At 43.1% G+C, this 15,765-nt stretch overlaps 1 protein-coding gene across 1 annotated transcript in view; it reads right to left on the bottom strand.

Annotated features, from left to right (window-relative positions):
• LOC141277099 (microtubule-associated tumor suppressor candidate 2-like) overlaps positions 1-15,765 on the bottom strand; it is a 210,330-nt gene that overhangs the window by 17,034 nt on the left and 177,531 nt on the right. The window contains exon 5 of the mRNA XM_073795480.1: positions 4,132-4,230. Coding sequence (XP_073651581.1) covers positions 4,132-4,230 — 99 coding nt within the window. The remainder of the gene's footprint in view (positions 1-4,131; positions 4,231-15,765) is intronic.

Below are 15,765 nucleotides of genomic sequence, written 5' to 3'. Positions count from 1 at the left end.
GTATATAGAGGAAAATTTACTGTACTAAGTGCACACTAGAAAAGCAGAAAGACTTCAAATTAATGACATTAACTAATTAAATCCAGTGTAAGCAGAAGAGAAATAATAATGGTCAGAGTAGAAATCAACTGTATATCCTTCTGCAAAAAGAGAGTCAAGCCATACCTCACACTATATACAAAAATTAAATTAAATGGATCATAGACGTAAATATAAAACCTACAACTATAAATCTTTTTAGAATAAAATGTAAGAGAGAATCTTTGTGACCTTGGGTTATGCAAAGATTTTTTAGATAACACTCACAATACGGTCCATAAAAGAAAAAAATATGAATTGGACTTCTTGAAAATTAAGAACATCTAATATTCAAAAGACATTGTTAAGAGAAGCAAAACAAGCCACAAATTGTGAAGAAAAAATTGCAAATCACATAGCTGAAAAAACTGTATCCGGAATATATAAAAACTCTCAAAATTCAATAAAAAGAAGACCAAAAAAACCCAAATGATGAAAGATTGGAATATATATTTTATCAAAGAATATACACAGATGTCAAATAAACAAAAAGATGCTCAACATTATAACATCATTAGTTATTAGGGAAATGCAAATTAAAACCACGAGATACCACTGTGTACCTACTATAATGTATACTATTAAAAAAACTGACCATACCAAGGGTTGGCAAGGATGTGGAGAAACTGGATCTCTAAGACACCACCGATGGGAATATAAAATGGTAAAACCACTTTGGAAAACAGTTTGGAAAACTTTTAAACAGTTTTAAAAAGTTAAACACATAGCTACCATATGACTCAGGCATTCCACTCCTAGCTATGTGCCGAGAGGACTAAAAGCAGAAGGCCATACCAAGACTTGTACAAATGTGCACAGTAGTTTCATTTATAACAGCCAAATCCTTGGGGAAAAACCCCCGAAGTCTCTCAATAGGTAAATGGATAAACTGTGGTATTTACACAGTGGAATTCTATTCACCAATAAAAAGGAATGGACAATTGCCATGTTGGATAGATCTCAAAAAAGCCATGCTGAGTAAAAGAAGCCAGATAAAAGTAGAGTATATATGATTCCATCTGTATCAACCTTTAGCAAATACAAACTGATCTTTAGGGACAGAGTGGGGACTGGGGTGTGGGTGCAGAGGGCTAGGTGGACGGGATGACAAAGGGGCACCAGGAAACTCCAGGGGATGGTGGACACGTCTGCCGTCTGGACTGTGGTGATGGTTTCACATGTGCATACATATGTCGAAACTCACCAAACTGTACACTTTCAATATGTGTAGTTTAATCTTTATTAATTATACCAAATAAAGATGTTTCAATACAGAATGCCACACACTTTCTTTTGTTTCGTATTTTCTTGGCATAAATATTTCAGTCCTTTTATTTTCAACCTTTTAGGATTTTTTTTTTTTTTTTTTTGCCACGTGTCATGAGGGATCTTAGTTCCCCGACCAGGGATTGAACCCGTTGAGGAACTAAGATCCCTGCAATGGAAGTGTGAAGCCCTAACCACTGGACCACCAGGGAATTCCCTAGTATTCTTCTATTTTAGGTGTGTACTTTGTAAAACAGTCTAAAGCTAGATTTTACATCATACAATGTGCACTTGATAAATACTGTGTGACTGTTTAATAAATGAATCCAGTCTGCTAATCTAAATCTGTGATTCAGTCTAAGAGTTTAGTTCATGTACATTCATTATGACATATTTAAATTCATTTCTTTTTTTAAAAAAATTTATTTATTTATTTTTGGCTGTGTTGCTGCGCGCGGGCTTTCTCTAGTTGCGGCGAGCGGCAGCTCGGCTACTCTTCGTTGTGGTGTGTGGGCTTCTCATTGCAGTGGCTTCTCTTGCTGCAGAGCATGGGCTCTAGGCACACAGGCTTCAGTAGTTGTGGACGCGGGCTCAGTAGTTGTGGCGCACAGGCTTAGATGCTCTGCGGCATGTGGGATCTTCCCTGACCAGGGCTGGAACCTGTGTCCCCTGCGCTGGCAGGCAGATTCTTAACCACTGCGCCACCAGGGAAGTCCCTGAATTCATTTCTAATACCTTATTTTATTCTTTCAATTTCTTCCATATCCCTACCTCCTCCCTTCCTTCTTTCCTCTCTCTTCCTCTCCCTGTTTTCTTTTTCCTTTCTCCCTCTTTTGCTTTCATTTATATAGATTTAAATTTTTCTTAACCCCTCTTTTCAACTTTTCCCCTTACTGGTTCAGAACTCTATTTTATTGGTAATTCTAAAAATGTTAACATGTATAGTTTAACTTAACCAAGTCTGAAATTACACAATGTAAAACATCTTTACTCTCTTATTGGTGAATAGAATTCCACTGTATAAATACCACAATTTATCCATCTACTTACAATATAAGGACCTCACTCACAGTGGCTTATTTCCTTGTGTGTGTAGCAGTTTCACATTTTATTCACCAAGTGGACACAAGTACTGTAGCATTTTAAGTTGAATTTTCAGACTGTAGCGGTAGCAGGCATTCCAGCTCCCTGATTGAGGCAGGGCGGATTGAGGTGAGGATTTCCTAAGGGAGGACTGGTTCCCTTCCCACCTTCTCTCAGAGCCAAAGCACAATAGGCCAGACTCCTGCAGGGTGAGCTTTTTTCCCTTCCTAATTTGTCTAGTGAGGGTGTTGCCCTTCAGAAATTCCAGATTTATGAAGGGTTCTCTGATCTCATCTCCCACCCTCTTTAGGCACTGGGCTTGTAATAGGGAAGAACAAATCTGACTCCATATTAGATCTGTTTCTTTTGCTTTGCTGCCTGTGCTTAGTCATGCTGGCTCTGCACCTTTTGTAAAAGAATGTTGCCTATAGCCTGAACTATACAGGATAGCCTATTCTCAAGGCGCTGACCTTTAAGAAGGTCATTCTTATACAGAAAAAATGTTGCAGAACAGAGAAAAGCATTTGTCTTGTTGGAGGTTTACAGGAACAGCCTAACCTGACCTACACCCACAGCTGCAAGAACAAAGGATTTCGACACCAAGAAGTTTGCAACAACTAACCGCGCCCCTCCCTTACCTTGCCTTTAAAAATGCTTTGCTGAAACCCTTTGAGCAGCTGGGGGTCTTGTGGGCACAAGCCACCCATCTCCTTGCGTGGCCCTGCACTAAACCTTTCTCTACTCCAAACTCCGAAATCTCCGTTTGTTTGGCCTCGCTGGGCATCATGCACACGAACTTTCGATTGGTAACAGGTTTTGTCTCCTGACCCTCTCGTGTGTGGCTTTGGATTACTTCCTATACATTTTTAATTTACCAGAAATATTAAAAAGTTCACTATTCTCCAAGCTTTCTGGTTAACAGTGTGGCAACTAAGAGTGCAGTTTTGGGATTCAGAGTGTCTGCATTCAAACCAATACTCTACTACTTACTTCCTGTGGCTCTGGGCAAATTAACAGAAATCTCTGTACCTCAATTTCCTCACGTGTAGAGGGAGAGGCAATAATAGTACCTGTCTCCCAGTTACTGTGGGCCTTAAATACATGGATCTATCTAAAGAGCTTAGGACTGTGCGTGGTAGACGGTAAGAACTCAAACATTAGCTGCTATTACTGCTACTACTTGTGTGCTTAAAGAAAATGTTCTGAGGTTATATCGCACTCTATTCTACAAAGGGGTTGATACCTTACAGCATGAGTTTTCTTAATAAACCATTTTCAGCTTTCATGTGACATTACATAGCTTATTCCTATCAGGATGTAACTAAACGAAATAACAAGTATTTGATATCTACCATTTATTTCTCTGTTTTTCTTCTTTTTGGGAAATATTCTCTCTTGAAGTTAGATCTCCAAAGTCTATTTTTCAATTATAAATTATTTTATATTCTGTTGGAATAGGAGATACTCCTACACAGAGAAGAATCTACCACTTCAACGTAGCATAACATTTTGTGTTTTAAGACAAAATGATGCCAACAGCTGGTTCATTTCAGCTAGACTCAGAACACATCCATACGTGTATGTCAAGCCCTGGAACCATCACTCATACCACATGGGCTGGCACTGCTCCACTAATGACATTTGAACACAATAAACTCCAAGTTCAAGTCTCCGCAGATAACACAGTTCACGTTTCTTAAATACCTGGCGAATGAAGCTTGGCGGCTGAAGCCGACATTCTCTTAGGAGATGAAACTGCAGGTTTATTAGCATCTTGATCTTTCTGTACTTCTTTCTTTGTTCCTATACACAGTTTAAAAAGAGAAAAAGAAACAAAGAGAGTTCATTACAACTGAAACAAACACAGACTGTGTGTGCAAAGGGAGGCTTAACAAAAGGCACAGAGAACAAATAATATTTGGGTGATTTGTTGCTATGGCCACCACCCCCTGTGCTTCAGGAATGACACACTTGTTTAGAGCAGAGGGAATTTCGTTTTGAGTGGTCAGAGGAATAAGTACACTGCTGTCTCTGATTTGATGAAAACCACCCCTATCTCTGGAGGTCACCGCACCCCAACGACCCTGACAAACTATCTGGGAATTAAAACTGTGCTGTCCTCAGTCTGCCTGCCTCCTTCTGCCAAAACAAATTTTCATGACATGGAGAAGGAAGCTGTAGCCGAATCTAACTGCTGACGACTCCACCATCATGACAGTCGAGCCGCAGGGGACACAGTCTGCCTCTAATTAATTTCCACGCAGCTGGTCCACCGAGGTGACCTGGACAGCCTCTGAGCTCGCTCTCTGCTGCAGCTGAGGCTTTGTAGAACCTGCTGGCAGAGCCGGCTGCAGCAGCACGGGACAGCCTGAGCTCGGGCCACGTCTAAGACCAGGCACTCAGGACACAGCACCGTTTCTCCCTTGTGTGCTGGGCACAGACCCTCCCCGTCACATCCCCTTCATCAGAAAGTCCAAGAATGATGGATGGAAGATCAGGAATAACGCCGACCTGGGTGTACCTAGACCCGTCTCCGCCTCAGCACAGTTTATTATGTCGTTTCAGAAATAAACCCTCGAGATGGTGATGGCTCCTTAGAAGCGGAACACAAACTTCCCACTTTGCCCCACGCCCTGCACCCTTACTCCTCTTCCAGAGGTAACCAGCTAGCAATTTGGCGTTTACGCTTCCAAACCACGTGTTAGCTGTTAAAATAGCTAAATGTGTGATAATAAACATACTTCTACTTGTTTCTTTGTGCGCATGTACCAGTATCTTTACAGGATACACGCACAGATACACTTTTGCTGGGTTAAGATCCTGCTCATTTGCAACATTACCAGACACAGCCCAACTGTCCTCCATAAAAGGCAACTAAATTTACACTCCCAACCAAGTGTAGGAGGCCAGTTCTTCCTACACGCCCCATGCCCTACCGACACTGAAGTCTCATCATTTCAATTTCTGCCAGACACTTAGAATCTTTTCACATTGGTCATGTGCATTTCTTTATTTGAAAATTGCCTAATTAAACCCTCTGCCCATTTTTCTTACTGGTGTGTAGGAACTCTTCATTTATGCTGGATATTAATCCCTTGCCTGCTATACAAATTGTATTTTCCAGCCTTTCACTTTTTACAACTTATTTAGAGTACCTTTCCTTCTACAGTAGTTTTAAAATATTTAAATGTTCAAATATGTCAACTTTTCCCTTACAGCTTTAAAAGCACTATTACAGATCATTTATATGTATGTGTGCGTGCAAGTGTGTGTGCGTGCGTGCGTGTGTGTGTGTGGATGACTGGGGAGAGATCATTTCCAGGCTTTGGAGAGGGAGGCACGTATCTGGAGCCAACCTCTCTGTCCCTGTCTCCTCTTCTGGCCGCCTGACTGGGCTACTGCTTCTCCCGACACCACCGGACCTGCCTCACCCCTCTCTATCCTTGTCCACCTGTCTCCTGCGGCTCTTCCCACACACCTGTGAGCACCTCCTCTGTTTTGCCGCCTTTGGACAAACTGTTGGAGTCTCGCTGGTTTACCTCTTCTTTGCATGTCTAGCCACTACTTTTTTCTTCCTACTCTCAAAAAAGGTGCTTCACGCATTTAGCGAACATACCCCAAGCCCTTCCCGTCTCAGCAAACGGCTCCACCCTTCACTCACTGTGCTCAGGCCGAACACACAAGGAGTCACCTTGTTCGGCTCCCAGCCCCCATTCAGTCCATCAGCAAAGCTTGTTGGATCTCCTCGGTGAACATCTCCCAGGTCTGACCACTTCTTCCCCCTCCCCACTGCCCCTGCAGAGCCCAGGTCACCATCGCCCCTTCCTCCTTCTTCAAGGCCTCCCACCGGCTCTGCTACCACCACCGCCGCCCCTCTACTGCATATGCCCCCAGGGCAGCAGGTGAATGAACTTCAACCCAACTTAGAGCAAGTCATTCCCAATCTCAAAACCCTCCTCTCACCTCCCAAGCTACTCAGAGTGAAATGCAGACTCCTCGCCACACTAACAAGGCCCTACAGACCAGCGCTACCCAACAGAAATACAATGTGAGCCACTTATGTAATTTCAAATTTCCTACCAACAACATGTAAAATGTACGAAGTCCAGTGCGATTACCTGTAATAATATGTTTTATTTAAACCAACGTGCTGAACATCACTTCAGTGTCCAGCACTGGTCATACTTCAAGGGCTCACTGACTGACTGTGGGCCAGTGAACAGCACAGCCCAGAAGTGCTGGTCCCTAGGCTACATCAGACACCTGTGGGAGTTCATTTTATGTGTCAACCTGATGGGGCTACGGTTGCCCAGACATTTGGTCATACCTTATTCTAGATGAGAGTAACATTTGAACTGGTAGACTGAGTAAAGCAGACTGTCCTCCCCAGTGTGAGGGGGCCTCATACAATCTGTTGAAGGCCTGAGTAGAACAGACAGTTGGGTAAGATGGAACTTCAGCTGCCTGACTGGTTGATCTGGGACATCAGTCTTCTGCCCTTGGACTGGAACCTACACCATGGGCTCACTGACTGCAGGTCTTGAGACTTCTCAGCCTCCATAATCATGTGAGCCAATTCCTCACAATAAATCTCTTTTTATATATATGTATTCTATATTCTATAATATATATAATATATACTATACTATACTATATATGTACTCTATACTATATTCTATAATTATATATATACTATATATGAGTATATATAAAGTATAGACATAATTACATATTTAAAATATATAATATATTTTTATATATTATATATATTTATAAATATATTAAAATATATTAAAATCTATATATTTAAAAATATATTTATATATTTATTATAATTATATATTAAAATATATTATATAAAGTATATATGTAATAGTATATATGTTATTCATAATAAATATAATAGGATATTCTGTATTATAAATATATTAATACATAAATATATATTATTTTCCTATATAAAATATGCTATGTATGTACGTATATATCTCCTACTGTCTCTGGAGAACCCTAGCTAATACACACACACACACACACACACACACACACACACACACACACACACACACACACACACACACACACACACACCTCTGCACCTGCTCACACACTCCAGCCACACTGCCAGCCTTGCTGGTGCTCAGACTCGTTGTACTTCCTCCCATTCTGGTCACGTTAGCTTGAGCTCCTTCTGCGTGGAATATGCTTCCCCGAGACCTTAGGCTTGGTTCACTCATCTGCTCATTCAGGTCTCTGCGCAGATGGCAATCTTCAGGGAGGCTGTGCCTGACACTCCAGGTAAAACAGCCCTCCTGCCACCTGCCACTCTGCCCCTCACCTGCTTCATTCTTCTTCACAGCACTTGTCACCGCCCAAAACATCCACACATCTGTTTGTTTACTGTCCACCTTCCCCACTAGGACATAAGCCCTGGACAGCGTGGCCATTCAGTCTAGGCCCCACTGTCCGCCCATCTCCTACCGGGCTCTTTTCAAGGCAGGCCATGTCCAGGCATTTGGGGGTTACAGAAGGCTGGACCGGCGGGGTCCTGAAAGCCCAACCCTGACTCCACTCCACTGAAGCCACGCCCACTCTGCAGAGTATCCCACTTATGGATCATCTCACTCTTCTATTGCCTCCCTCTGCTCAGATTTTAGGTTTCAACGAACACAGAAAGTCAGCCAGACTCCTAGGAACTCAGAAGGGAAGAGTTAAAGGCCAAAGTGTGTGCTAAACACCACACTTTAAGGGGTAACTAAACGTAAGTATTTATTCAGAGTCTCAAGAGTTTCCATCCAGCCTTCATGGAGTGCTATCTGGCAGCTTCCATCAAAAATTTAAACAGTGACAGACTTGACCCAGCAATTCTGCTTCTACAGATCTCTCTTTGGAATACTTCTGCAAGTGTGAAAAGATGCACATTTAAAGACATTTCATACATTATTCACAACAACAGAGATGTATAAATAACCAAAAATGCACACAGGGGAATGATTAAATAAACTACTGTATAACCATATGATGTAGCACTACGCCACCATTAAAAAGAATGAGGTTGTTCTGTATTATACTGGCATGGAAAGATGTCCATGAGAAATAAATTAAAAAGCTAGCCGTTGAACAGTATGCACGGTATTATCCCATATTTATGACGCAAAAATGTTACCTGTATTATAGTTGTAAATATATAAAAATAACTGAAAGGCCATTTACTAGTTTTTTTTTTCCATTTACTAGTTTTTAAATGTTTTTAATAATGGTTACTTCTGAGAAGCAGGATCAAGGGAATTTTACTTTTTATTTTAATATGCTTCTGCATTATCTCCACTTTTAATGATGAGCACACACATTACTTTTATAATAAAAAATAAAAGGCCTGAAACCAAAACCAAAATGAAAATAATCTATCAGCTCTCTGAAAGGATAAGGAAGGAAACCAGCCTAGTGCAACCAATTCTACGAGAATCACTTTGATCGGAAGTTCCACGACCCTTCCCCCAGGAACACAGTGCTGCCTGGAGAATTCCTGTGTGGTTCTGGGAGCTCTTGACGGCACAGAAAATTAAGGCGATTAGTCAAGACTTACAGCTGTTCTTGCAGTTTTCTTGCAATCTGGACTCAGCTTAAATGTTTTTTGAGTATACCGTCAGCTTTCGTTTTACTCTGTAAGATCCCAGAGTACCCAGCAATGCCAGTTTTGGTCTCACGGTTTTCCTGCTGCCCCTCTGGCCACTCTCCCTTAGTCCTTTCCCTACGCCTAGTAAAGCTGCCCCAGGATTCTGCCTCGACCTTCTCCAGGCCACTCTTCTGGATGAGCCTGTCCATTCGGCGTGCTTATACCACTGAATTATACCCACTGATGACTATAGAAATCTGTTATTTCCAATCCAGATGGGCCCAGACACCTCTCCTGAGATCCAGACCCGTTTCAAGGTGTCAACTAGACATGACCACTTACCTACTGGATGACCAGATCATCACACCCTACACGGAGCTAATTATCTTCCTCTCCAATCCACTCCTCTTCCAATATCTGCTTTCCTGGACACCTGTCCCCCTAGTCACTGAGACCAGAAGCTAGTGAGTCCTCGGCCTTATCCTCCCAAATCTAATCGGTTACTAAGTCTCTCTAATTCTGCCCCTTTATCCACCCTCACGGTTTCCCTTAGCTAAGTCCTCCTCATTTCTTGCTGGGACAACTAGGAAAGTCTCCTAAGTGATTTCTCAGTCTGTGTCTCACATTCATCTTTAGTCAATTCACCCTCCTTACAGCTGCCAGGACGACCTTTCAAATTACGTGATTTTACTTTTAAACGCTTTCCAGGGGCTTCCCTGGTGGCGCAGTGGTTGAGAGTCTGCCTGCTAATGCAGGGGACACGGGTTCGAGCCCTGGTCTGGGAGGATCCCACATGCCGCGGAGCAACTGGGCCCGTGAGCCACAACTGCTGGGCCTGCGCATCTGGAGCCTGTGCTCCGCAACGGGAGGGGCCGTGATAGTGGGAGGCCCGCGCACCGCGATGAAGTGGGTGGCCCCCACTCGCCGCAGCTGGAGAAGGCCCTCGCACAGAAGCAAAGACCCAACACGCAAAAATAAATAAATAAAATAAAATAAAAGCTTTCCAAAGCTTTCCCTGGTCTTCAGTAGGAAGCCCCAGTTCTGTGTTGTGGAACAGGCAAGCTCCAGGATTGCACTTCCTCTGCTGCGTGTCCCCTGCTGTGACACCGTGGTCCCCTACGATGCTCTGTGCTCCCACTGGGCTGTCTCGTAGTCTGGAGGGCTCAGTCTCTCCCTCAGCTGCTTGGCCCACCTCATCATCCTCAAATTCAGCTCATCCCCTCTCTTAAGCCCTTCTGTATGAGTTTCTGGTTTGCCCCTGGTACAAATTACCATGACCTTGGTGGTTAAAAACAACACACATTTATTCTCCTACAGCTCTGGGGTGGGGGGTTGTCAGAAGTAGGAAATCAGTCTCACTGGGCTACTGTCAATGTGTCAGCAGGGCTGGTTCCTTCTGGAGGTTCTGGTGGAGAATCCGCTTCCAGCCTTCCTTGGCTGTGGTCCTTCCTCCACCTTCAAGGCACTTCACTCCGGGCTCTGCTTCCATCATTACACCTCCTTCTCCTCCACCTCCTCCCTCCTTCCTCTTATAAGGACCTTGTGATTACACTGGGTCTATCTGGATCACTCAGCACACTGTCCCCATCTCAAGAGCCTTAACTTCATCGCATCAGCAAAGTCCCTGTGGCCTTGCAACGTAACATTCATAGGTTCCAGTGACTAGTACATGGACGTATTTGGGGGCCATTATTCAGCCTATCACACCTTCTCTGTCTACCTGAATGAAAAAATGAAGAAACTCTTTTTGCTCACCAAAAAGGTACTCAGTACTTGGCCTATATGAGCACCCTGAATCCCTGTCACTCATTTATGAAGCTTTTCCTAATTTCATCAACTCCTCTTGAATAGCAGTCTTTCCTTAGAGCCCATTCAGCTTTCCCTGTTTTCTTTCACCCAGCGTAGACTGTATGCCTCTAGTGGATGGATGTCTCTTATCTGGCCTGACCAGCTTCTATTTACTGAACCCATTGCTGACCTTTGAGGAACCAACTCTTCCCTGCTCTTGGTCCATGTAGTTGGGTGGGGCTGACCTGCCTGGATCTGGAGGTGGGCATGTGACCTAGGCCTGGCCAATCAGAGCTCTACATCACGCCAGTGTGACAGAGCATCTTGGCTTAGAAATAAAAAGATCCAACCTGGGATAATGAGAACCCTACCTTGAGAACTTTGCTGGAATTACTAGAAAAGAATTCTTTTTCTGATAGACACCTAGGCTGGTGGGATGTAAATCCGAACTGCCTTTGACCAATAGAAAAGAATTCTTTTTCTGATAGATACCTAGGCTGGTGGGACGTAAATCTGAACTGCCTTTGACCATCTTTGACCAAAGGGGAGAGCCTTTGTGAACAAGAAGCTAACCAAGGGGAAAGAAGGGGCAAGAGTTGGAAAACATTGATGATGACCTTGTTTAAGTACCGTGTACAGCCTCACCTTACATTAGCATCATCTCCTGAACTTATCAGTTATATGAGCCAAAATCTCTCTGATCTTTTGCTTTCTTTTTTGCTAAGGCAGTTTGAATTGGGTTTCTGTAACTTGCAACCAAACAAGACCTGAATTACAGGATGCCAGCCAGTGGAAATAGCTCCTTAATGAATACATATACACACTCATCTCTCATGGGGCTGTATATTGGCCAAAACTACTCCTTGTGTACCTTACACAGGCTGAGATTCAGAGCTATATAAACGAATGTGTATATACAAGATCCAGAGCCCTATCATTGGGGTGGAAGGAAGAAGGCGGCAGGTGGGGAAAGAAATGCCAGCCTCACTCTGGTCTCAGACAAGAAGTCATAGAGTTTCATTTGAAACATGGTCACAGATGGTAGTCACCCATTTCCAGACGATCCCTACACAGTCAAATGGCCCTAAAGCGTTTCACCATAAATAGAGCAGCAGAACGCCACCCTAAGGCCTAAGCTGGAAGGTGCTCCCTGGCAAAGTGTACAGAGCTCCTTGGAAGAGGGAAGAATAGCGAGCGAGCTCAGCTTCTCATGCGGACAAGGTCTTCCACGGTGATCTGAGTGACCCTGACAAGTGTTTGTGTTTTATTCCAAGACCCACCTTGTGGTTTATTACAACCTGTTCACCACGATGCTTAAGGCCAAGCCCACCTGTGTGGGAGCCGTGAGAATGTGACTAAAGCTGCCCAATCAAGAGCGATGGATGAGCACGAGGCTGTCCTCTTAAAACAATATGATGGGCTCCCCTGGTGGCGCAGTGGTTGGGAGTCCGCCTGCCGATGCAGGGGACGCGGGTTCGTGCCCCGGTCCGGGAGGATCCCACATGCCGCGGAGCAGCTGGGCCCGTGAGCCATGGCCGCTGAGCCTGCGCGTCCGGAGCCTGTGCTCCGCGACGGGAGAGGCCACAGCAGTGAGAGGCCCGCGTACCACAAAAAAAAAAAAAAAAAAAAAAAAAAAAAATGACGACAAGTGTCAATGGCTAAGTCAGGATCCTCACTGAGCACATCAAAATGGAAAGAAAAATTCAATTTAAGATAACGGTTAGAAGAATGCTATATACTTTTTTTTACAATACGCACATCAAAAAAAAATCAAAGGGAATTTGCAGAGGCTCTTAACCTCACCCACAATAGGCCACAAATCCCTGCAAATCAATCTTGGTAGAAGTAAGAAAAGATAAGAAAAAAAGGATAAAGAAATATGCACAATAACTGACTTTATCCCCCAACCGTCTAACCTTCTCACTCCATCCACCTGTGAAAGCACAGGTAACGGGGCTAATTCTTCCCCCAGCCCTACAGACCTCACCCAAACAACATGAAAAGCCATGTTAGGAAGATGAAGGGGAGCAAGAAGAAAAAAGAAAGGTCAGCGTGGCAACAACGAGTGCGATGAGCATCAGGAAGGGAATTGGAGGAGGTGATTAGGAAAAAATGAACTATGTCATCAGGAAGTAGGGATTCTGATGTCACTTACGAGACAAACAGAATGAGGGAACATTTCAAGGGAAAATTTATAGGGGTTGAATAGGATGAAGAAAGGAAATGTTATCTAGATACGAATACATCAAATAAAAGAGGAACCTGGATGAGGTATAAATGAGAGACAGAGTGCGTAAGAGAGGATTCAGGAGGGCTTGCAGGGATAAAAGAAGGAAACAGGTTTTAGCTGCTTTTAAAAAAAATCAGCAGGAATATCTGATGTTGGTGAGAATGGAGTTAATGAGGGAGCAATCTGAATACACTCGAGAAAATGCTGGATTTAACCTGTTTAAGGTTCATTCCATGTCAACTCCATTTATTGCATGCACGAGGGCAGACCTTGTAGCTGGAAATTTAAAGTAAAATAAAGGAGGTCTCTGTCCTCAAATAGAGACCTACAAAAAAATCAGACTCACAACAGAGACCTAATTACTTCCTGGGATAAAAGCAGGGATGATTTAATTCTGAAGATTGTTATGAAAAGGTAAGGATAAAAGAATGAAGAAGTGGGTTTGGGGGGAAAATATTATATCTGTTTAAAAGCTTTGTAATCCCCCAAATATATTCTTATTCATTCATTATTAAGCACCAAGTAGGCACCAAGCACTGTCCCAGTGCAAGAGATACCTCTTTTTGGATCTCTCCTGGTGCACATGACACTCAGTACTCCCAACAATGAACTCTGTCACCTAACGAAACTTCCTCTCAGTCCTATTTTCTCTGTCCCGGTAGATGTGTCTTTTGCCTGAGCCAGTAATGTTGATCGCATCCTTATCCCCTCCCTCATTCTTACTTCTTATATGCAATAAGATGCCAAATCCTATGAAACATACATCTTGTATCTCTCTTAAATTTAGTCCACCTCTTTTTTTCGTAGTCACTGCAACTCCTTAATTCAGATCACTGTCACTTCTCTTGCAGAACTGCACACCACCTCCTACCTTCTCTTCTCTCCAGTGAACTGTGCTCCAACTCATCCTCCAGACCTCAACCTAGAGGTCTCTGGATACTGCTAATATGCTCTGTGGCTACAAGCTCATTGCACTATAGGTTGAAAGCCCTTCACCTGTCCGTGTTCCCCATTAGACAATGCATCACATGAAAATCGCCCACTCAGTAAATATTTGTAAATAAATAGAGCTGGTTATCATTACTAACTAATCACGTTCTTCCTTTGTGGAAAATGAAGTCAACCTTGAGATTAGGTAAATTCCTGATATTCTGAAACCTCTTGTTATTTTCTTCCTCTTTTTCATTTCTTCTGCAGTACCTCTCTCTCCCCACCTAATAAACAGGCACATCCTAAGTGAGTAATGAGAAATCCCCTTACACACTCTTAGAAGAAAAATAAGTAAAGCTCTGCATATGATGGATCTGTGGGTGGAAAATAATCCAGTTCTGGGGAATCAAGACACTGCGTGATCTATTAGGCACTGAGAAAATGTGAATAAGTAAGTCGTGGTGCAAAAAGTACTTTGTATTTTTGAAACTACCCAAATAGATACTGGGGCTTTATTCATTGTGGCAGTTTTAGTTAGGTAAGCCCAAATGAAAGAAATGGTCTGGGATTATTTGTCTCATTCCATCCAATAATTTACTTTCACATTAATTCAAGAACACAATAAAATTGTGCTTTTCACAGCTAACGTTTTCCCCATATAAATATGGTCTACTTAGTATTAAATGAGTGCCCACACGTTAGTTCCCTGTAGTTTTATTCCAAAGGCTGCATCATCCCTTTCTTATTTTCTGAACTATTCATTCCTTGAAAAATCCAAAGCATTCCCTTATTCATTTGTTCATCATGTATTTATTGGGCGGGTCTACCGTACTTGATGGGGTGTTAGCTGTTGGAGAGTCCAAGGTGAAAGACAAAATCTTTACGTCCAGAAATTCACTAACTAGTGGGACATGTAAGTAGTGACAAGATGATGCATCAGGTGCCAGCCCAGTGGTCTGGCTAAAGATTTCTCAGGGAGCTCAGAGGAAGAGTCAGGTAGGGCCTCACCGAAGAATGTTATGTTTGAGCTGAGGTGTGAACTATGAAGGACAATCACCACGAAGGACAGGACACAACAGGCGTGGGACCATGCGCAAAGGTACAGCACGTTCAGGGGCAGCAGGGTGGGGTATGAGACGTGAGGGTTTGCTCGAGTCCCACCTTCCTGGTCTCTAGCCCTCTACGACCTCCAGCTGCACCAGGCAAATATTAAAAATGCTTAGCATAATGCCAGGCACCTACAAACATGGTACTTATTAACAATATTAACTTAATTGTTATAAATGTTTGTTTAGAACCTATGGATTATAAGTGCAGTGCCAGCGTATTAAATCATTCCTGAATCAGGGTGACAAGAATTACACATTCTTCTTTTTCCAATAAGGAATCGAAGGTTAGAGAAGTCAGGTAACTGAATTAAAGTCACCCAGGTGTTGCTGGGTCTAACTTCAAAGCTCACTCCCTGTTTCCTCTGCCATCCGAAGTCTGTGTGGTAGAAACTCTCAATTAACAGTGGCTTACTAGTAAAGTTATTCCACTCATTGGAACAAAAATCATGTGGAGACAGAAATATGTCCAAGGTATCTTTGTTTTTTTAAACCTAAAAAGATGTAGCCAATGAATAAGAAAAGGGTCCCGTAACCTTGCTGTTATATTTTCCCAGGTCATGGGCACAGAAGCACTGCAGGCTGGCAGCCCAAGCAGGTGGGTTCTCTGCTGGGTGATGTTGGTCACAGCAGCTGTGTGAAGAGGCCCGTCACTGTCAGGGCTACAG

This window comes from Tursiops truncatus, chromosome 18, assembly GCF_011762595.2.
Source record: "Tursiops truncatus isolate mTurTru1 chromosome 18, mTurTru1.mat.Y, whole genome shotgun sequence".
Taxonomy (NCBI): domain Eukaryota; kingdom Metazoa; phylum Chordata; class Mammalia; order Artiodactyla; family Delphinidae; genus Tursiops; species Tursiops truncatus.
Note: the sequence above shows the minus strand (reverse complement) of the source record. Positions and strands in the feature narration are given on the sequence as shown.